General features: G+C 40.7%; 1 protein-coding gene across 1 annotated transcript in view; it reads left to right on the forward strand.

The window, feature by feature from the left end:
* Positions 1–23,242, forward strand: part of SHANK1 (SH3 and multiple ankyrin repeat domains 1) — a 553,037-nt gene that overhangs the window by 529,069 nt on the left and 726 nt on the right. The window contains exons 19-23 of the mRNA XM_040430330.1: positions 2,874–2,930; positions 4,777–4,901; positions 19,163–19,271; positions 19,693–20,745; positions 20,803–22,264. Coding sequence (XP_040286264.1) covers positions 2,874–2,930; positions 4,777–4,901; positions 19,163–19,271; positions 19,693–20,745; positions 20,803–22,264 — 2,806 coding nt within the window. The remainder of the gene's footprint in view (positions 1–2,873; positions 2,931–4,776; positions 4,902–19,162; positions 19,272–19,692; positions 20,746–20,802; positions 22,265–23,242) is intronic.

The following is a 23,242-nucleotide window of genomic DNA, read 5'->3' on the forward strand; positions in this document are numbered from 1 at the left end:
AGAAAGTGACACCCATTTCCCTTGAAGCCACATTCTCTTGGCGGACAAGGCCTAAAATGCTTAGAATAGTGTGTAAAAAAGTTTGGAAACATGATACAAAGTATGCACGTCATTTTTTGTCTAAAAAAACCTGGTGTATTTGCAATACTACACCTGCCCTAATGTGTTGGGTATATTCTTTCAGTGCTTCTAGTAGCCAAGTGGAACATATTTTGCTATTGTCTTCTAGCTGTACAAACCTATAGCCTTATATTAGACAGCATATTAAAGGGATTCTCCAGGACTAGATAAAAAGGCTGCTTTCTCAGGTTGTGTGTAGTATTACAGCTAAGCTCCATTCCCTTCAATGGAGCTGAGCTGCAATACCAGACAACCCATGGACAGTTTTTGGAATAAAGCAGCAAGTTTTTCTAATCCTAGACAACCCCTTTATGTTGCCAGATCCACATCAGATGAGCGGGAGTCGATCAACTGTTAAAAGAGAAGGCAGCGCTCATACTAGCGCTGCCTTCTCTGCTCTGTTTACCTGATCACCACAGGACGGCTATGGGACGGATCTGTAGTATTCACTTGAACAGATAGAGCCGTCCCATAGAAGTGAATGGGGATGCCATACTTGGAATTACACCTGCTCACCCCTGAAGTTGCTGCGGTGTGCAGGTAAACAGAGCAGAGAAGGCAGCTGTCACCACCAGATCTCTGAGAAGTTCTGATAGACGTTCTTCAGTACTTCCTGCATGATGTTCTTTTGTTTTGCTTTCGCTTTGACATCTCTTCTCCCTCTCCCAGCTGTCATCTATTAGCAGTGATTGCCTCCCTATATATCTCCTCCTATACTGCTTCACTTTGCGGTTTATACTACTTCCTGGATTGGTTTCACTGCTTGAAGTTGCTACTGCTGGTTCCTCAAGATAAGTCTATTTCTGTATTTGTGTTTTCCTGTTGGCTTGATTCTAGGTGACCCTGACTCCCTCTGTATTGAGTGCAGGGAGCCGGTGGTTGTGTCCCCTCACTATTATAGGGTTTGCAGGTGTCACTCAGTCTAAGGTACGTGGACATGCAACTTTCTATCATTGAGATCTTTGCATGGGCTGAGCAGTGAGGGAGAGCTCTAGGGCATTAATAGGGCTCACCCTTTTGTTCCTTAGTTTGGGATCAAGTCAGTCAGATCTTTATTTGTTACTTATTGTTACCTGCTACACCATCCGTGACAGCAGCGCTCATGTGAGCACTGTGTTCTTATCAAACAGCTGATTGGTGCAGGTGCCTGGAGTCGGAGCCCCGCCGATCTGATATTGATGACCTATCCTGAGGATAGGCCATCAATAGTAAAAAGCAGACAACCCCTTTAAGTCTACCAAAGTAATTTTAGAGAGTTCCCATTTATTCTTTATAATAAAGGTATTGTGTAAATATATAGATATCTTAATCATTGCAAATGTATCATTTACATCAGGTCCTGACTGACTGTCTATTAGGGAGCTTGTCCAGAGCATCTTGTCTAGGATGTTCACTCTTATATGTAGAGATCCTGTACCCAATCTATAACATAGGATTATGTGCACATAAGAGAGCACATTTAGGATTTTGTGTCTTGCATCTCCACCGCTGACCTAGGAAGCAACGCAGTCAGTACAGTTCAGAGGAAGGATAAAGTAGTAACAGACACACTGATTTCAATGGTGACTAAGGCGTCATTTTGTAAAACTTACAGATTATCATTTACATGATCTTTATGATCTTTGTGTTTGCTTCCTATGCACAGAAATAAGGAGAAAGCTGTTCATCAGTTGTGGGAGGGAGGTGAGCCCACAGCTCATTGATATGCCAGACTTCTCATCCACATCCTGTTGCAATGAATAAACTATAATTTCACAAATGGGCCACCATAGTCCCTAAAAAATGACACAGCATGTCTGTCAGTACTGGAATAAAATGTGAAATATGGGTGGAGCCACTCTTTAATGGTTTTATTTAGGGAAGGGTTGACCTTTCGGACAGTCAAACATGTCTGAAGGAGATAGTGTCTTTCACTTAGGGGTTTTATCGTTTTTTATTTTTTTTATAGACAGGGCAGCTCTAATTTTTTCTTATACCTGTTTTGTGGGATGGTGTGGGGATCCACTACTGTTATTGCCCTGGTCTACGTAGAATATAGAGAACAAGGTACTACCTATGTGCTGTATTACGACTATTACTGACCGGAATTATGTGTTGTGTATAAATCTCTTGGTAAAACTCCTGGATCATTTATACATCTCAGTTCCCAGAAAATCTGTGTCACGAATTGAACTTTGCCAGTTTTCACGCCCACAGTTCTGGAATGTATTTCCTTTTATGTTTTTTGCTTTGCTAATATTGAGGTTCTGCTTTGATATAAAATGGGATTATTTGCATTGATCTGACAGTAGTCTCATGTATAATAGTTGTTCTATAGACCCGTCTGAATCATCATGACTCCATTTTGTCTCTTCTATTTAATTACACGTACCATAATTTGAGGCTAAAAACTGAAAAGCAGACTGTATGCATTACAGTATTTTTACTATAAACCTGAAGGGCATAAATAATGCAAAGCTATGTACAACATTCTTTCTATATTTCCAACTACTGTACTAGAGAATTATAGTAAATTTTTTTAGTTCAATGGATATTGTAAGATTTAGCTCTTCTCCTGGTCCTCTAATTGCTGCACTAATGTGAACATGCTTGCTCTCGGGTTGCCATGGTAGCTTCAACAAACTTCTTTGTATAGATTTACTGTCATGTGACAGAAGAGAATAGTTAGTTTGTCAATGTTGCCATGGCTACTTTTTAATATGTTGTATTATAAAGCTCAACCTACTGTACCTACATGATTCTCATTCTTTTAGACTATGAGCCATCTCAGAACACAGAGAAGAAAAGAACCGTATATCAAATGGCACTAAGTAAGATCTACCTTTACTATAATTGGTCAGGATATTTCAAAGTGCTTCAGAACCTTCTAATTAAACTTATTCATCTTAAATCTTAGTTGTAAAATTGAATGTCTAGTTTAGAAATCCCATCCTCACATACCCACTTAAAGGGAGTCTGTCACCACATTTCAGCATATTAGACCGATCAAATAGGGTTATATGATCCACCCAGAACTTAAAAACGGTACCTTTGTTGTAGAAAACTGACTTTTCTTTTAGCCGAAAATGAACTTATAAGGTTATGTTAATGAGCCCTCTCAAGTGCCCAGGGCGGTCTCTCAATCCTCGGAGCCCCAGGCAGCACCTCCTAAATGGCTTATAACCCCGCCCTCCGTGCGCCTCTGCCCGCCCGTTTACTCCCCTCCCCTGTCCTTTTCCACTGCGGCTGTGCGGTCCAAAAAAAATAAGAAAAACTTATATAAATGTAGTATCGCCATAATCATACTGACCTGGAGAATGAAGGGAATAGGTCAGTATTACCACATAACACTCTAAAAACAAAACCCATAAAACTGTGGCGGAAATGCCTTTCTTTTTCCATTTTCATCTCATTTGTGCTTTTTTTCCCAGGTTCCTAATACATTGTGTGCAATAGTAAATTATGCCATTAAAAATAAAATTTTGTGCCGCAAAAAACAAACCCTCATATGGCTATGTAAATGGAAAATAAAAAGTCATGGCTTCGGGAAGGCAGGCAGTGAAAAATGAAACCGCAAAAGCAGAAAATCGCGGGGTCCCGAAGGGGTTAAGGCTAGGTCTACACGACGACATTTGTCGTACGAAAATAAGTTGCGCGACAGATAGGGCACAAGTACACTGCAACATTTGTCGTGCAACATTTTGTTCCACCAATGTCGCGTGACAATTTTTATAATGGCAGCCTATGGTGTTGCTCTGCAGCATGCGACTGCGACGCGTCAGTCGCAGAAAAATCCATCTCAAATTGATTTTCTTTCAGTCGCAGCATGTTGCATGTTGCAGTGCGACACCATAGACTGCCATTATAAAAATTGTCGCGCGACATTGGTGCAACCAAATGTTGCCCGACAAATGTCGTCGTGTAGACCTAGTCTAAAGGAAAACAAAATACATTGTTATGCGGGATGTATACTGAGGAGGAAAATAAAAAAGGGGTCTCTTTATATTGTTAATTTGCCGATGCCCTCCCCACCTCAGATATGCCATGTTGCCACGTGAGGGCCTATTTTTTGTGGTACAAGATGCATCTTTAATGGTACTGTTTGATTTACCATATCTTGTATTGGAAAATGGAGAAAAAATTTCTTTGTGGGTCAAAATAAAAAAAACGAAAAAAAAATCCACCATTTTTTTTTTGGTTTTTGTTTTGTTATTACAGTATTCAATATGAGCTAAAAAGGACTTGAAATACTGCCAGTCAGTAAGATTGTGGCAATAGCAAATGTATATAGATTTTAACACAAATAAAACCTTTAAAAAAAAACAATAAATAAAAAAAAAAATTATATTTATTTTTCCATCTATTTATTCAATTTTGTGGAGGGGACAAGGTGACCAAAAAATGGGAAATTGCACTTTTTTTTTTCCATTATGATGTTCACCACACAGAAAAATATTTTTTGTTTTTAAAGTTCTAACTTTTTGGGATGCAATAATAACGGCGGGGTGCTGGGTGTCGTTGGATAGGGTATCAATATAAAATCCCTGCACAACCCCTTTAATTATTTAAAGTAAAATTGAATTGATGTACAGTATGATATTTAGTGAACTATCCATTATTGTATATACAAATGAAGTAATTAGTCATTGCACTCTTTTCTCTTTCTTCCTCCTACAGATAAACTGGATGAAATCCTCGCAGCAGCCCAGCAAACTATTAGCGTGAATGAGAGCTCCAACCCTGGTACACTAGCATCTCTGGGAACATCACGGTCTGCCTCAAAGAGCTTTTTTTCCTCAGAGGTAGAAATACAACAATTCTTTTAATTGTGCATTTTGGGGTTCATTTACTATGCTGAAATACGCTTAAATTAGGCGTATTTCAGGCACTGCTATCTGTGACTTTGTCCCTCTCACACTAGGTCTAAAATTGCGGGCGTGGCGGGGAAGGGGATGGGCCAGCAGGCCCATCTCATTCACCATTTTCTACGCCTCTTTTAGGCGTAGAAAAAAGGTCTAAATGTAAGACCACTCAGAAGCTGTCTTACATTTAGAACTGGCGCTGGATGCCTCTACATAACTTCCGCTGGTTTAGGGCTTTATTAGGACCCGCGTCTAAAATGTCAGTCTTAATAAATGTGCCCCATAGTGTCTCCCTTGTCCATTGGCAGTGTATGGTATTGCAGCCTAGCCCCATCCACTTGTATAAGCTGCAGTACCCAACTCAAACCATGAACAACAGTGGTGCTATTTTCGGGGGGAAAAAACCTAGCAGAGCCCATTTTAATTGTGAGCTATTGGAAGCAGTTTATTTTAAGGTAGGAATGGGCCCCATTGCTGTCCGGCCTTCTGTCCATCTTCAGTGTTTACACATATGACATGTCCATCCCTGACTTCAGTCTGTGAACTGAGGCTCTGTAGGTTTTTCCATGGTAATTATTAATGTTATCAGTGTACTGTTGCATTGCTTTATCAAGTTCTCTCTCTAGAATAATATTGGATTGCACCATGCACAGCATTTAATAGTTACCATGGCCTGGGGCAGAATTTTACAGCTTATATATATATTTTTTTTCCCCAAAATGTTATTAGAAATTCCAACAACACAATTCAGTCAAAACATCCACATAGTTATTTATTTTTGTCCCCCAATAAACCTTACCCCCCTTACTCATACCTAAATAACCCACCCCTTTGCGATGCGCCTCCTGTCCCATAAAAACAGAAAGGGGCAGATATTGAGGGAATGGGGACAGGAACATCTTAAATCTTCCATTCTCCCCAAATTTAAATAAATTTTTCCTCAGTATTTCTATGTTTATATAGAATATTTTCATATCGCTTAATCTTATTAGCCAAGTTTAGCCAAGTAGCAATATTTGGAATATTTCGAGAAAACCAATCCCGGGTAATCAATAGACTTGCCAGAAACATTTTTTTAATCAAAAGAATGCTTTTATATTTTGGACAGCCCACCTTGGAGAGGTCACCCAGTACTATTTCACAGTGGACTGGGTATATCAATAAAACATAACTTTTACTGGTTACAATTAAAAATAAAGCAATTTACATAACATGCTCAAAAGAAAAATGAAGTGAGAAGACACTAAAATATACAAATTATTTTCCTTTTTCTTTGTCACCTGACCGTAATCAATACCAAAGTAATAAATAGACAGATCTTAACCCTTTCAGGTGTCTGCGATATGATCTTAACATCAGGTGTATATCCTTCAGTATGATGGCAGAAGGATATTGGTGCGACCCCATACGGAACCTTTTCCTGCTTGGGGCCTATTCCCTATAATGACCCTCACTTAATTTCCCTACATGCCACGTTTCATCCCATCTAAGGGACTCATCAGGGGACTTTATAAGTGAAGAAAGGTACTAAAAAAGAGGAAAAACGGGAAAAAGAAAAAGTGTCACAGAAAAATCTCACAAAATCTTCACAGATTACAAAAGGGAGAAATAACCTCTACTCACTGGTACTTGGGCTAGGTGTTCCCCACTGACTGTGAGCCTATGGTGGGGGCGTCACTCCCAGGTGCCTGTGACGCTGCGGTCATGTGCTTGTTCACGTGTGCGCCGCGTCATTCTTCTTCCGCCCTGTTTTGATGTGGCCCCGCCGACCATGCGGCGTTGCTATTGCATGCTCCGCCCCTGCCACTCCCTCCATATGATCTCAGAGGCCATGGATTGACCCTCTCTTTTCAGTATGGGCGTGACCCTTGATATGCTCCTGACGCTGCGATCATGTGCTTGGTCACATGATCGCCGCGACGGTCTGGCTCCGCCCCCATCAGGCTTACATGTCATCGCCGATTGGTCCCCAATACCTGGAGCTCCAATACCATTGGTGCAGGTGCCATTAGGTCTTTTAATCGTAATTACTTTTCCACACACCAGTGTGGGCACTATATAGGGGAGGTGTTGTCTCATGATTCCATATCCCCCGGAAGAAGCCAGGTTACTGGCGAAACGGCGTTGGGTCAGGAGGCGGCCGAGAGTTCGACACACCATTCATGGTATACTTATCTTGTTCTTTCACCAAGCCTTACTGTCGTTACATGTGCCTCCATTGCAGTTTGTTTGGGGCTCTTTTCTTGCCATGAGGCGTCTTGGTGTTTCTCTAGTTTTTATACCTTTTTCCTGCCTTCTGGTGTGCTGATCTCCCGGCCCCTCCTTGGGTCCCGTTCCTTATCTGTGTGTCCCGCCTTTGTGCTGCCTTTTATTATTATGTATGTATGTACTGTATATTATTAATAAAGCTTTTTGATTTTCATAATCGTGAAAGTCCCGTTCATTTTTTTTTTACACTATTTCAGGTAAAATCGATTCGCTAGCTCGGGTTCTCAGCGAATCGAATTTATCCTGACGTCAATTAGCTCAACACTATTTACAGTGTCTGAATATTAGATGTTTAGTTGCCAGTTTAGTTTAGATTTTAGTTTGAGGTGTTGTTTGGTGTTTTGGCTCTTTCTAAAAGGCATGCCCTATGTTTGTCAGTTCTGACTGTGTTTTCCAACTATAGACCGTCAAGAGGTAATCCTGTCTTATAAAGTGATCGCTTATCGCTCTGGGACTCCCACTGTTCCTGAGAACGGTAGTATAGCAGTGGCAGTTTAATGTTGCGACCCCTACGTTTTCCTTGCACAATGGTGCTTGTACTGCACTTTATTGCAAAATGGGTGCCAGGTCACCCCTGTGAAAGGAAAAACAGATCAATGCAAAATGCATTCTCAGAAACGCTGTTGTTCTACAGGTTTGACCCTCCCGATCAAAGTGATGGCATCTCCTAACTATATGCCATCATTTTATCAGATAGGCATAACCCAATTACGAAAAAATAAAAATAAAATAAATGACCTGTTTGCAGTTTTGGAGGAATTTTTATGTATTTTGTTCTGGTGTTTGTAATTTGTTCTTTTTGATGCAGATTTTGTCGGCTAAACACAAACATATGGCTATAAAACACTGCATGTGTATATCTATCTTGTGCTCTAATGTGTTAGAGATGAGCAAACTTCTTGAAATGTATTTCATGTCTGATTCGTCAAATAAAAGTTGATCCACAGGAAGGCAAAAGACCCTGTGACCTAAAAGCCAATTTTAGGGGAAAAAAATTCCAGACTCCAATCAGGCAATCAGATTAACTCCCTGATCAACAACCCAAAAGCCTCTTTTTACCCCACCCTTGTCACTTTTCCAAAAGGGGGCATGGTAAGGATGGGAGAGGGGCATGGCCAACAGTGGAGATAAATTTATCTTCATTCATGCCAGTTTTATGGTGCAAATGAAGCCAGAAATTTACGGCAGGTTTGAGCTGTCTCATAATTCTGTTTAGTCACACAGTCTGCCAGGGGATGCGCCTAATTTATTATGATAAATGTGGTGCATCCTCCGACAGTGCAGGGGATATCAAGATGGTACAGAAAGCGTCTGTCTTGATAAATCTCCCCCCATGTGTGGTCTGACTGGTGTTCTGTAAAGTGGCAGGACTATAGTCTCATCATGTTTATTTATGTCCCTTTTGATGCAATCCATTATCTTATTGGCCTTGATAGCAGCGGCCTGACACTAGTTGCTACAGATGAGCGAGCCTACTGTCAACTAAAATTCTTCAGTCCTTTTCCATATCAGTGTTACCCAGCGTTTTAACATTTAGTATGTACTGGTGACTTGCATTATTCCTTCCAATGTGCATAACCTTACATTTTTTTAGTGTTAAACCTCATCTGCCACTTCTCTGCCCAAGCTTCCAAACTATCCAGATCCATCTCTAGCAGTATACTGCCCTCTTTTGTGTTGAACCCTTAAAGGGGTTTTGCCATCTCAGACAATGAGTGCATATCGCTAGGATATGCCCCCATTGTCTGATAGGTGTGGGTCCCACCTCTGGGACCCGCACCTACAATGAGAATGAAGCAGGGAAGTGAACGGAGGGCGCACTGCGCATGCACTATACTGGCTTGGCTATTTCTGTTAGCCCCATAGAAATGAATGGGAGCAAGGGCCGCGTGTGCGTGGTGCGCTCCCATTCACTTCTATGGGAGCAGTGGGGAGCAACGCTTGGTGGGGGACGGACCCCGGGAAATCCTAGCGATATGTCCCAATTAAAGGACTGGGCTTACTTTTGGTTGTGTTTTTTTTTATTTTTCCTCACCACGTTTCAATAGCCACAACTTTGTACATTTTCTGTTCACATAGCTATATGAGGGATTTTTTTTTTTGTGGGATAAGATTTTTTTATGGAACCATTTAACCATTTTTTTTAATGGAACCATTTAATTTACCAGGTCTTATATTGGAAAACAATTCTTTGCAGGGTAAAATAATAAGAAAGAAAAAAATCAGACAAGTTTTTTTTTTGGGTTCCCCATGTGCTAAAAATGACATGATGCCCTTATTCTGTGGGTCAGTACAATTACGGTGATAACAAATTTGTACAGTTTTTATTTTGTTTTATTAATTTATTTAAAAAAATAAAAAAATATGAAAAAAAATCTACATTTTTTTTGCATCTCCATTTTCTGACAGCCATAATCTTTTGTAGTTATGTCTACAGGGCTTTATGAGGTCTTGTTTTTTGCAGGACGAATTGTAGTTTTTATTGGTACCATTTCTGATTACTAAGAAATGGCAAATTGTGTATTTCTATTGTTTTTGTCTGTTATGTAGTTCTCTACAAAGGGAAAATACACTGTATTTTAATATTTTAATAGTTCAGACATTTTTTGACGTGGTGATACCTGTAATGTTTATTTTTTACTGTTTATATATTTTTAGAGGGAAAATTGGGAAAGCAGGGGGTCTTATCTGAAGCTGATGGAAGCTATAGGGTCTGATGGGGGGCTGATCTGCGGCTGACGGAGATTGAGGGGTCTGATCTGAGGCTAATGGAGCTTGGGAGTCTGATTATTTTAGGGTCTAATCTGAGGTCTGCTGAAGAATGGGGGTCTGATTTGGGGTTCTGATGAAGATTGTGAGTTTGATGAAGGTCTGACCTGAGGTCTGATAAAGAATGGGGATCTGATTTGGGGATCTGCTCAGAGGTCTGATTATTTTCTTCCTTTCCTCCTCCATATTCTAGGGGCATCTTATTGTCCGGTGCGTCTTAGAATCTGAAAAATACGGAGCTTTGACATTCTACATTTCATCTTAAATTTCATTTTCCTCAGATACTCACATAGCTTGGCTTAGGTCTAGAATGTTTTGAGCCTTTGCCTACAGTATCAGTGGCATCACCAGTTGAAGCAAATCTGGGGTTGCTTTAGATTTTTATTGCTGTCTCCATGGCCATCACCCTCCTTTTCTGATGCCTGATCTGACTCCAAAGTCCAGTCCAACACACAATCCTTGTCAGAGTACTCACCCTTTTCACACTGTTTTTATCAGACTGTGATATGTCACCGTGGGCTCCTTGACACCCCTCCCGATTCCCTGTTCTGTATTTTCCCCTGAGTGCCACTGTGGCAACCATTGCCCCTACTGCCATGACTACTGGTTCCACTACTACCATCACCATCAACACAGCTATGAATAGGGTCCCCAACACCCCTTAAACACCTCCTCATGGCAGTCCAAACTCTGAGTGTTCCCACACAAGTCATCAACAGGGAGACTCTCTTGAGTATCCCTTCCATAGCGTGTAGTGGGTTTTTATTGACTCTTCTTAGGAAAAAAGAAGGCAGCCCTTTAGTAGGGGGCAGTGAATATAGAGAATGCAACTGAAAGGCTTTTCTGAGGTTGAAGGGAGGAGGAGCAGAGAGAATGCTGTAATTCTTGGCTCCAAGGCACTGTATGCGACTCAGAGGTCACCTTAACATCATTCTGATGTGACTGAGGGCTAAGGAATCTAGTCCACAATGCTATCTTCTTTGTCCTCAATAATAATATGCCGCCTATTGGAAGCCAGGAAAAACTGTAGCCTACTACTGCTGGCCAGATGGCTGGTCCTGCTAATGCAGCTACTACCCACATGACTCTGGAATGATGAAGCATGTGTCTTTCATTTTACGCTTCCATTTTCCAGACATTTTATTATAAGGGCCTATAAATGAAAAGTCATAGGTTTCCTATAAATGAAATCTCACAGGTTTGGTACACATATTATTAAATGGTACCAGCAAAATTGCAAGTGTTTTTCTGAAATTTAAAGACAGAAGCACAATTACGTGCATCTCTCTTTCTACAAGCAAATTGCACACTAGTATTGTCAATGTGCTCTGGTGGCAGTGTCATTTTTGCAGTAAAATGTGTTTGAACTGAACAGTATCTTACAGTAATACAACACATTTTTGGAGTAAAAATAAAATGCATTCAATTGCCTTGGTATAAAAATGGCATTAATGCTGTAAAATGCTTTTGCTGTTACTACCCATTATCTTGCAGTAATATACAATGTGTTCAGTAACACAGGTGTAGTAGTGGTATTATTGCCATAAAATGTGTTTGCTGTAACTACCCGTTATCTTGTAGTGATATACAACACGTTTAATGTTTTTATAATTTTTTTTTAGGGTACACAAAAAGCTGAGGTATACATTTCACAAGAAATCAAAGTTTCCTACCCATTTTACAAAGGTGGATATATAGTTATTGACAAGACAGCTTAATACAAGTCAGTGTTAAGATTATACAAATCATAGAGGATAAGTAAATAATATAGAGAGTGGATGGTAGGCAGGGAGGGAGGTGGTAACAATGGTGAGGAAGGGGGGGAGGGACATAGGAATTAAAAAAACATGTGTAAACTTAAGTTATTTAAGACGTCCACGTGCTGCTTCTGTTTCCTTGTAAAATGGGTTAATAGGAGGTGTTTCTGTTTGTTATATGTGATGTGGGTGAGAGGTAATATAGATATATTCAGATAGTTTCCACTCAGTTCACGTGTCCCCAAAGTTCCTAAAGATTCGCCATGGATTCCAAATAAGTATGAACTTAGGGTGGGATCCATTTTCCCAGCTACAAATTTGCTCCATTCGTAAGATGTGATCACATCTGTTGATCTATTGGGAGATAGGGGGAGATGATTTAGATTTCCAGTGTACTGCTATTAGAAGCCTTGCAGTGGCTAATAAGTGAGTACATAATTGTGTTTGTGTGTTAGGTTTTAGATGGTCCTCGTATATATTAAGGAGGAAGGTTTTGGGTGTTATGGATAAAGGCGTTTGACATATGTGTGAGATAATGCCTCCAACCTCTTGCCAGTAAGAGAGAATTATGGGGCACTCCCACCATATATGTATAAATGAGCCCACTTTCTGATGGCATCTCCAGCACAAAGAACTGGTCGTAGGGAATATAGAGTGGAGCCTATCTGGGGTATAATACCACCTTGTTAGTACCTTAAAGAAGTTTTCTTGTAATTTGAAACATTTTGAGATTTTTGGGGTTTGTGCCATCAGAAATGATTTTTCTTTGTCTGACAGCTGGATTTTAAGATCTCTTTCCCACTTTTTTATGTATTGTGGTTCTGTGGATCTGCTGTTGGATATTAGAGTGGAATAGATAGCTGAGATTTTCTTTGCCGGGGGTCTAGTAACAAGAGCAAGTTTCTTAAACTGCAAATGTTCTGAACTTGCTCTCTGAGGGGATGGTGATATGTTAATGAAATATTGGATATGGATTAAATGTAGAGGAGAAAGAGATTTTAATTGGGGGTCTAGTTGCCAATTATCAATTAAGTGTAAGTTGGAGTCTAGTAAGACTACTACAGGTAAAGTAATATTTTTCCCTAGGATTGTGAGTGATCTAATAAAGAGGGGGGAGGAGTTATTCAGGATATCCCTCACTTGCAGTAATGGTGAGATTTGCGGGGTCAGGACAACTGAGCTTAAGCATTGTCTCCAGATTTTAATAGTATTATAAGTGCATGGATTTAGGTCAGATATGACATCCCTCGAGATCTCCTTTGAGAGAAAGAGAAGAGACCTCAGAGGTATTGTCGTCTGAGCAGTATCTGTTTGGATATCTAATCGACCGTCATGAGGTCGTAGCCATTCCAGACATCTAAGTCCCTGAATCGCTTTGTAATATAGCAAGAAATCTGGGAGGCCAATGCCGCCTCTGTTGTTGGGCTGTATGAGTTGTGTGTGGGATAGTCTGGGTCTACCTTTTTTCCAGAGATATGTCGAGAGGATAGTGCGTATTTGCGAAAAGAAGCTGACAGGTAGGTGTATGGGTAGGGTTTGTAGAAAATATAAGATCTTAGGGGATATTATGGTTTTAATCAGTGCTCTTCTGCCAAACCATGAGGTGAATGGCGTTTCCCAGGAGTCTAATAGGGCTTGTATTTGCGTAGGCATACTTAGGAAATTAGCCTTGTAAAGGTTTGAAGGGTTTGAGGTAAGTTGTATCCCCAAAAATGTAATATGGTCGTTTGACCATTGAAAAGGGGAGTGAAGTTGTAAGAGTTGTTGGGTTCTGTGATAGGGATATGTTTAAGACTTTTTGAGAAATTTATGAGGAAGTTTGACATCTTTCCAAATTTATTCAAAATCAAATGAATAGCCGGCAGTGCCTACTGAGGATTAGTGATAATGATCAATAGATCGTCAGCAAAGGCTGCAGTTTGGTGGTGTGTATCTCCAACTTGCATTCCCTCAATCCTGTCATCCTGTCTCAGTGTTTGCAGTAGGGGTTCAATGCTAAGTACAAAAAGTAAGGGGGACAAGGGGCAGCCTTGTCGGGTTCCATTGCGGATGATAAAGGGAGGGGACAAGGTAGAGTTAACTAAGACCTTTGCGAGGGGGTCTCTATACATTACCATAATTGCGTTCACAAATTGGGGAGGTAAGCCATATCTTGAGAGTGTCTTAGTCATAAATAACCAATCCACTCTGTCGAAAGCCTTTTCGGCGTTTGTTCCTAAAAGTATCAGGGGTATAGAGAGGGATTTGCTCGGTATATAATATTAATCAGGCGGGTTTTATTCATGCGCCGCTCTCTGCCTGCAACGAATCCAACTTGTTCCATGTTAATGAGTTTAGGGAGTAAGGGTTGTAGTCTGAGGGCCAACATTTTCGCATATAATTTTAAATCTACATTAAGTAGAGAAATGGGTCTGTAACTTGCACATGACGTCGGGTCCTTCCCATCCTTGGGGATAATGGTAACTGTGGCTGTTAACATTTGGTGGGGTAAAGGTTTATTTTGAAGGGCAGCGTTGCAGACAGAGAGTAGTTTGGGGAGTAAAATGGTTTGGAATGTTTTATAGTAAAATGGTGGTAGACCATCGGGTCCTGTGCTTTTACGGAGAGAGGTTTTTCTAAGGGCTTGGGTCAGCTCTTCGATTGAGAAAGGTCGGAGTAACAAGGCCGCTTCAGTATCCCCTATTCGTGGAAGAATAACAGAATCTAACCAGATTTCTATCTCTCGCCCCCTGGTCTCTTCTTCTTCTTGTGGCGTGGCAGATCCACGTAAGTTATTACAGTTATTGATAGAATTCGCTAAAGCGTGCAGCAATTTGTTCTGTAGATAACAGCGGGCGAGATATAGCTGATTTAACATTATGGATGTAAGATTTAGCTTTCCTTTTTTTTATTGGGATAGTACTTGAATTAGGCTGAGAGGTTTATTTTCACAGACCGGGTATTTTGTAAGTTTCTTAGTTCTGTTCTGAGTGTCTCTAACTTGGTCAGATCTTCTGTTTTTAGGGATTTTTTTTGTGTTTTTGTTCCAGTATCTGGATCTGGGTTGAGATATCTAAAATCAACGCCTCTTTTCCCTTATTTAGATATGATCCGAAGGAGATAAGCCTTGTGAGCCTCCCAGACCACCCCCTCTGAAACATCTGGGGTTTCATTAAGACTGAAATATTATTCTAATTTCCCTCTGATGATATTGATATGGTCAGCGTTACCCAAAATTGTTTCGTTGAGGCGCCACGCAGAGGATGGTCTAGGAAGGCCCCCAAGTGTTATATCCAGAAATAGTGGAGCGTGATCGGAGAGCCATATGTTACCAATAAAGGCCTTTTTACAATGTGAGAGCAGGTGAGGGGGAACAAGTAAGTAATCAAGCCTTTTATAGGATTTATGGGCTAATGAGAAAAAGGTGTAATCCTTTTCAGAAGGATGTAAAGTTCTCCATGTATCCACCAATCCTGCTTCTGTGATGAATCTATGGATTTTCTGGATTGTTAAATGAGACAAGGCTGACCTCCCTGTGGATGCATCTAGTCGTGGGTCAAGGACTACATTTAAGTCCCCACCCAGAACCTTCGCCCCCCCAGAAAAATCACTAAAGAGTGTTAGTGTTTTTTTGAGCCATATATGTTGTAACTTGTTTGGAGTGTATATATTACCAAACGTGTATGTTTGATTCCCTATGTTCCCTTTTAGGAAAATGTATCTGCCCTTTTCATCCATTAAGGTCGAGCGCACCTCCAAGGGGAAATTTTTATGGATAACTATTGAGGTACCTTTTGTCAAAGAATCGGGTGCCACACTGTGGCACCATTGGTTGTATATGGATCTCAGCAAATTGGGGATGTGGTGTTTCTTGAAGTGGGTCTCTTGTAGCAGTACTACGTCCACCCGATGTTTGCGCATTTGTTGGATGACTTGGCCTCTCTTGGACGGTGCTCTCAGACCTCGAACATTAAAGGAACATACATTAAGTGATGCCATCACAATTTTGAAGTGATAGTGGATACTTGTCTGAAGTGGACCTCGTCAAAGCAGACGTGACTTTAAAAAACATATTTTTAAAACATAACATTAAAGTTAAAGCATTAAATATAACAAATTGAAGTGACATGTCAAGGTGCAAAATATACTTATAGCTCACTTTCAGCACATTTTTAGCTACTTGTAATATGCTCAGGTTAAGTGACATATCAAGGAACTTGTGCCACAGGCTAAGTGTATAAGGATCAGCCTGTGGAGATTATTAAGAGAGGGGGTCGGTGTGACCTTAAAGAAGGGTACGGGCAGGGAGTTAAAACATATCATAGAAGCAATGATAAGGGTAGAAGGATAGAACTGTTAACAATACTTGAATAGCTTATAGTAATGTATCTACAGTACACTCTATCAGGGGCAGTATTATGAAAGCTTGGATTATTATCAATAATTAAAGGATATACTCATTCTGTATTGTCCTCTAGTATTCTCCGGGGTGTTAGTTTGTCCAGCTTCATCTTCACCCATTGTTGTTGTCTCAGAGGATGCATGGCGTCCACGGAGCGATGAATGGGAGTGGTGGAAGGTCTGTCAGGTTCTGGGCTGCATTCCAATGGCTCCATTTCTAGGGCTTGATATATGTTCTGCAGGTTTGCAGGTGATCGGATGGTTATTTTGCGTCCTGGGGTGTTGATCAGAACACCAAATGGGTGTAACCAGCGGTAAGTTATATTTCTGTCCTTAAGGGCATTCAGTAAAGGCTTTAGCGCTCTCCTCTTTTGTAGCGTCAAGGAGGAGAGGTCCTGGAAAAGTGAGATATTAGCCCCTGCAAACGTCAGCAGAGTTGGTGTGTGGGCTGTTTGCAGAATTTTTTATTTCTCCTGAAAGCTCGCTAAGCGGCAAATTACATCTCTAGGCGGCTCATTATGTCTCGGTAGAGGGCGCAGCGCCCTGTGTGCTCTGTTGTGAGATCCATCGTGGAGTTTGGGCCTAGTAATAGTTTAAAGAGCTCAGTCACTGACTCCATGAGGCCTTCAGTTGATACTGTTTCAGGGAGGCCTTTTATGCGGATATTATTTCGTCTTCCGCGATGTGGGCTTGAGTGTTGTCCAAGCTATGTGAGACCGCTGCCCCAAAATCTACTATGGCCCCTTGGTTATTCTCCACTATATCTACCCTTTCAGTCACTTGCCTCAGATCTCGCTTGATTTCCTGCAAGTCTTTCTTTATTGGGCTCAGGACTTCCACTAGCAGGTCTTTCATAAAGGCTCTCGAGACTGGAAGATGTTCTTGTCCCGGGCGATTATCAGCTTCGCTGTCCCGCTCGGCTTCTGAGTCCGCTGAGAGATCCCCAGTGGGGGGGCCTCCTCTTCCAGCGGCATCTTGCCGCTCTGCCTGAGAGAAAGCGAGTTGGCTTTTCTCATAAATTTATCAATGTAGCCGACTATTTGCCCCTGTTTGAGTGATCCCGGTGTGTTCCTGGGCCTCTCCTTTATAGTTTTGCCCATGTTGTCTTCTTATTTAAAGCTGATGAAGCCCGTTTTCCTCCGGTCCCGAGCAGAGCTCACGCTGACATGTGCGCGCTGCTCCGATGCCAGGCTCCGCCCCACAACACGTTTAATGACACATGTATAATAACGGTGTTATACTAAATGCCTTTGTTGCAACTACCCATTATCTTGCAGTGCCATACCACATGTTCTGTAACAAGGTTATAATTAGTGATGAGCAAAGTGAGCTTCGGATGCTACATCTGAAGTCGATTTGTTCAAAACTTCGGATTAATACTGTACGGAGATCTGTCTCCACACAGTATTAAAATGTATGAGCTCCGATGAGCAAAGTCAGTTATTTGTGAAGTCGCACGAGATTTTGTTGAATAACTTTGGTAGTTGATTTTTAAAGTTTAACCCTTAAAGGACCCAGGACGTAGCTGTACGTCATGGGTCCAATCCCTAAACATGGTGCCCGCTTGCAGCCATAAGGCTGATCGCATGCATCTTACCTTTCAGATGCCATGGTCAAATGTGACCATGGCATCTGCGCAGACCGGAATCGGAAGTCGCGTGCTTCCGATCCGGTAACACCGTCCCCTGGCTGAGATGGAGGGACCTGTTACCTCGATCTAATTGACCGAAGCCTCAAGCAGGCTTCAGAGTCAATTAGATGTATATACTGTATCAATACAGCAGCCTTGTATTGATATAGTGCAAATGAAGTCTTCAATGATAGCTATTTAGCCATCACTGAATACTATGGGCAATCGAATGATTGCCAGTTATTGTCACCCAAGGTGACTTAAAAAAAGTAAGAAAAAAGTTTTTACAAATATAAAAAAATATAAGAAAATAAAAGTTCAAATCACCCCCCTTTACTTAAAATAAAAATAAAAATGCTTATCCAATAAAAAAATAAACATCATGGGCATCGCCGCTTGCAAAAAAGCCCATACTATTAAAATATAACAATATCAATGGCATACGGCAAATGGCGTAGCGGGGAAAAAAATAAAAACAGCCAATTTGACATTTTTCGTAACTTCAAGTACCCAATAATTTTTCAATAAAAAGTGATCAAAAAGTCGCACACACTTAAAATTTGTATCACTAAAAAGAATAAATCGTTCCACAGAAAATGAGCCCTCACACAGCCCTGTACACATAGCTACAAAAAAGTTATAAGGGTCAGAAAATGGCTATAAAAAATATAAATTTTCCTCAAAGGTTAACTTTTTTTTTTTTCAGTATTAAAACGCAAGAAAAATTATACAAGTGTGGTATCGTTGGAACCGTACTGACCTGGAGAATGAAGATAACAGGTCAATTTTACTGCATAGTGTACAGTGTAAAAAAACAAACAAAGAAAAAAAAAAAAAACCTTTATCAGAATTGCATTTTTTCCCAATTCTACCCCATTTGGAATTTTTTTCTCTACTACATGGTATGCAACCGTAAATGGAGCCATTAGAAAGTACTACTTGTCCACCAAAAAATAAGCCCTCATAAGGCTATGTGAATGGGAAAAAAATATTTAGGACTATGGGAAGTCGGGGAGTGAAAAACGAAAGCACAAAAATGGAAAATCCCAGGGTCATTAAGGGGTTAAAACTTGAAACCGAACTCTGCTTTGGTTCTGAGGTACCAGCATGGGTGCAAATTGACAAAACGTTGGATTGGTTTGGAGAACAAATTTTTGTAAAATCTGTAACAAATCCTATTCTTTTAGAATCGATTTGTTCATCTCTAAAATATAGCATTTTTATTCACTATTTCTTGTGTTTTGTTCTATTGACTTCCATATTGTTTGTAACAGAACATGAATGACCACTAATTGTATCCTCTTGCTTCTTAACAATTATTAAATACACATGGATTAAATTTTGAATTTACTTTGAAGATATAACACCCTTTTAACTTTTTACTATTGTTTGTGCAGCCAAATTTTGGACAGCATAGAGTCTCAAGTACACAGTCGGTGTATGATGGTCCATCCTACTTGTCCTCTTCTCCTGGCCAGGCCATGATGCTGCGGCAAAAGTCTATTGGTAAGTAGGAATATAGGTTTATCTGCAGTCCTATGCAAAGCCAAGGTTAACACATTGTGATGAGAGAGATGCTAGTAGAAGGGTTTAATGATGAGTGAAATAATGTGTGTGTTGTTTTAAGTAGCCATATCTGTGCTGTTGAAGATAAGGCTAAAACAGGCATCCACATTTAAGCCTCCATTGTCTTAAATGGGAGAAATTCTTTAGTAATGCGGTGAACTGGTGAACTTGTAAATAAATAAAAAAAATTAAATCTTGTACCGTAAATGGCAGCCCTATCAACTCTTAAAATTCACTTTTATCAGGTTTATGATCTGAAATATCTAGCATCATAGCAGGCTTTATTGTACACTTTTATGTTTAAAAATTACCAGTACATTTTAAGAGGGCTTTATAATATGTTTTTATTCTTTTTTTGTAGGTGCTGGGGATGATGAAAAGCCATTTTTGTCTGCTCCCCCCATGAAATTTAACCGCAGTCTTTCTGTTCCTAGCTCAGAAGACATACCCCCTCCGCCTACAACTTCTCCTCCTGATCCTCCATATAACACTGCACCTTCATCTGCAGCTAGGGTTAACCCAGTTGTAAGGTCTAACTTTAATCAAAGTGGAGATTCTAAATTGTTTTCCCCTACAATGAGACAAGAATCTAGTCTTTTTGACCAACAAATTATGGATGCATCTCAGAGACGTGAGAAGCTACAGCAGCTCTACCACCAAGATTCTGAACAAACTGCTGATGAGCAGATCCGAATAGGAATGGCTTCAACAGCAAATATGAGAAACTGGAGGTCACAGACACAGGAGATGCGTTACTTTAATCTTCCTACAAGAGCAGCCAGTACAGCAATGTATGTACCAGCAAAAGCCGTACGTCGAAAAGGCCAACTAGTGAAACAAGTAAAGGTAGAAAATGAACAACAGCAGCATTTGCAACAACAGCAGCATCAGCAGCAATACCAGTCTCATCACCAGCAGCAACAAACTAGCAAGTCACATGAAAAAAGTTCCATTCCTATACCTACAATCATTATTAAAGCCCCATCGACCAGTAGTAGTGGAAGGAGTAGCCAAGGTAGTAGTATGGAGGCTGAAACCCAGCCAGACCCTATTCCATCTCTGCAATTACGTGATAATATTGACTTTACAAGCCAGTTTGGAGCAGCCATTGTCGGTGCAGCACGGCGGGACCGTGAGTGGTTTAATGAAGCCCGCCGAAAATCTGCTCTTTTTCTTTCCACAGACGAAGACACAGAGCCCACACCTGCCCCAAGGTTGAAGCATTCTAAGTCTATTGATGAGGGTATGTTTTCTAGTGAACCATACATGCATTTAAATGTTCCCACAAATTTTGCCACACCTGTGAATAGAGATGTTACTAGTGGATACGCCTACCAGTCAAAAACTGGCAAGGGCTATGGCCCTGGTACCACTAGCGCATTTAGTTCTGCATGTTCCACTTTTTTACCACAGCTACAATCATGCTCCAGTCCAATGACAATATCCAATGTCAATCCAGTTGGAGGAGGCAGTCCACTTATACATCCCCTGACTGGGAAAATACTGGATCCTAGTTCTCCTTTAGGTCTTGCTTTAGCAGCACGAGAAAGAGCTTTAAAAGAGTCACAACAGCATAGTAGAAGTGAATTAGAAGAGAGAAAGTCCCGTCCATCTTCTCCACGTTTTCCAGAACAAAAGTCTCCAATAGAGTCCCGAAGCAGCTCTCCACATCGACTCTGGGAGTCAGGACCCACAAAAAGAAAAGAGATTGATTTCAAGCCATGTATGGTATCCCCAACTGGTGAAAGAAAGTCAGATGAGAGTTCTGGCCACCGGTCTCCTGCTCTCTTGCTGCTTCAAGGTGTAGAACATGGTAAAGCCTGGGAAAAGAGGACTGAAGGCCAAGAAAAAATAGAACTGCATGTGCGCTTCATGGAGAACTCCACCCACAAAGATGAAGAAGATCATAATAAGATTTCCTCCTTATGTAAGGAAGTAAAAAATGAAAGACAAAGAGCCAACCCAACTATGAACCATGCCCCATTACCTAGCACAAATTCAGAAACACATGAATCCAATTCCAAGGAGAATGGGCTACCATTATTAGTCTTGCCTCCCCCGGCCCCTTCAATTGATGTTGATGATGATTTTTTATTTACTGATCCTCTCCCCCCACCATTAGAATTTTCAAACAGTTTTGATAAGCCTGATTCACCTCCAGGGGCATCAGGTGGAACATCTACCCTTCCACCTCCTGTTCCTCCACCACCTCCTGACTCTGGTAGCACTCCTGCTCTAGACTCTACGACTTCTAGTCTCACTTCTTATGACAGCGAAGTAGCCAACTTAACCCAGGGGACACCAGAACTTAAAGAACCTCATGTCAATTTCTCATCTGTTGTGTCGTCAATTCAAATACCAGCATCAGACACTATAGAGACAGTAACTGATTCTGGCATTGAAGAGATTGATAGTCGAAGCAGCAGTGATCACCATCTAGAGACTATTAGTAGTGTCTCAACATTATCAAGTATGTCTGGACTTTCAACAGAAGGAACAGAACTATTGGACACTTACATAACTTATCTAGATGGACAAGCATTTAGTGCTGATAAGCCTGTTGTCCAAAATAAGATTCGTTCAAGGACATTTCCAAGTAGAACACCTGGACTACTTAGAGATCCCATTACTGCCACCAGTACCACCATTTCTGTTTCTCCCTCTGCGGAAAATGTCTTCACACTGACACCATCTAAAGGACCCTCACTCTGTGCTCCTTCAGAGCCAGCAAAGGATTCTCATAGAAAATCTCCCACGCTCCCATGGGAGGACTACTCCCAGGAAAAACTCTCTTCGGTATCTACAGTTAAATCAAATATGATGACTGAGTTAAGTTCAAAGATTCAGCATATGAGTGGAGTTTCATGGTCCAGGCCACCAGAATCTGCAGTATCATTTACACCTGAAAGGCCCACTTCACTGCAGAGACACAGGTAGGTTCAATGGGTTGTTGTGGGAAAATGCTTAATTTACCAGTTGAATGTTAGCTTCTTCTTGACTTACCAGTGAAATGTCCAATTTTGATTAAAGTGATATTCGGGCTTCACAATACTGAAAGACTATATTGTTATATTTGCCACCTGTAGACAGTACTGCTTCTGAGTTGTTGCTCCTTATTAGTACAGAGAAGTGTTCTGGTTTCCTGTGCCACATGAAACCTTGATGATAATTTCTACTCCTTTCAGTGATCCTGCTAGGATTCTTAAACACAATGCTCCCTAGGAAAACTATTCAAAATAGTATATTTCTGGCTACCCTGTAAGAAAATGTCAGACACCTTAAGGAGCCTTGAAACTTGACAGCTCATCAGCCAAACAAGAGATTCTTTCCTGTAGACAGCACTGTTTCAGGATGTCAGTGTTGTGATTGGTTGTATTACCGTAGATGCTTTGCAAATACTGACTATTTTGCTCACTTTTCCTAGACAGCATTACTGTTAAAGAGATAATTAAAAATCTTTGACAACACTGACAATATCTTAAAATGATAATAAGAAAAATATTTATATACTTGCTACTCACCCATTTTTCAAGTCACATTCCCTGTGGAGATGGTCCAGTGTTCCCACCACTGTTTACTTCCAAACAGCAGTAGTGACGTGTCTGAATATGCCTTGTGACTGCTGAGTCCTATCACTGTCCTCACCTTTTAATAGCTAAGGACAGTAATTGGTTGCAACAGTCAAGACATTATAGGGGTTGTCCAGGATATTTATTTATCTTGTGTAACCCATTTAACACTTCCTACTACGTGGAAGGAAAAGTGGAAGGAAGAGCCATACTGATGAGGAGCATCAGTGTAGTCTACAGATGACTCTGGCTTAGCTGTAAACCATAGGGGCTGGACAGTGACTAACAGGGTATTCATTTACAGAAGACACTTCTAGAGGAGACTTTAATCTTTCATATTCC

The sequence above is a fragment of the Bufo bufo genome, chromosome 1 (assembly GCF_905171765.1).
Source record: "Bufo bufo chromosome 1, aBufBuf1.1, whole genome shotgun sequence".
In the NCBI taxonomy this organism is placed as follows: Eukaryota; Metazoa; Chordata; class Amphibia; order Anura; family Bufonidae; genus Bufo; species Bufo bufo.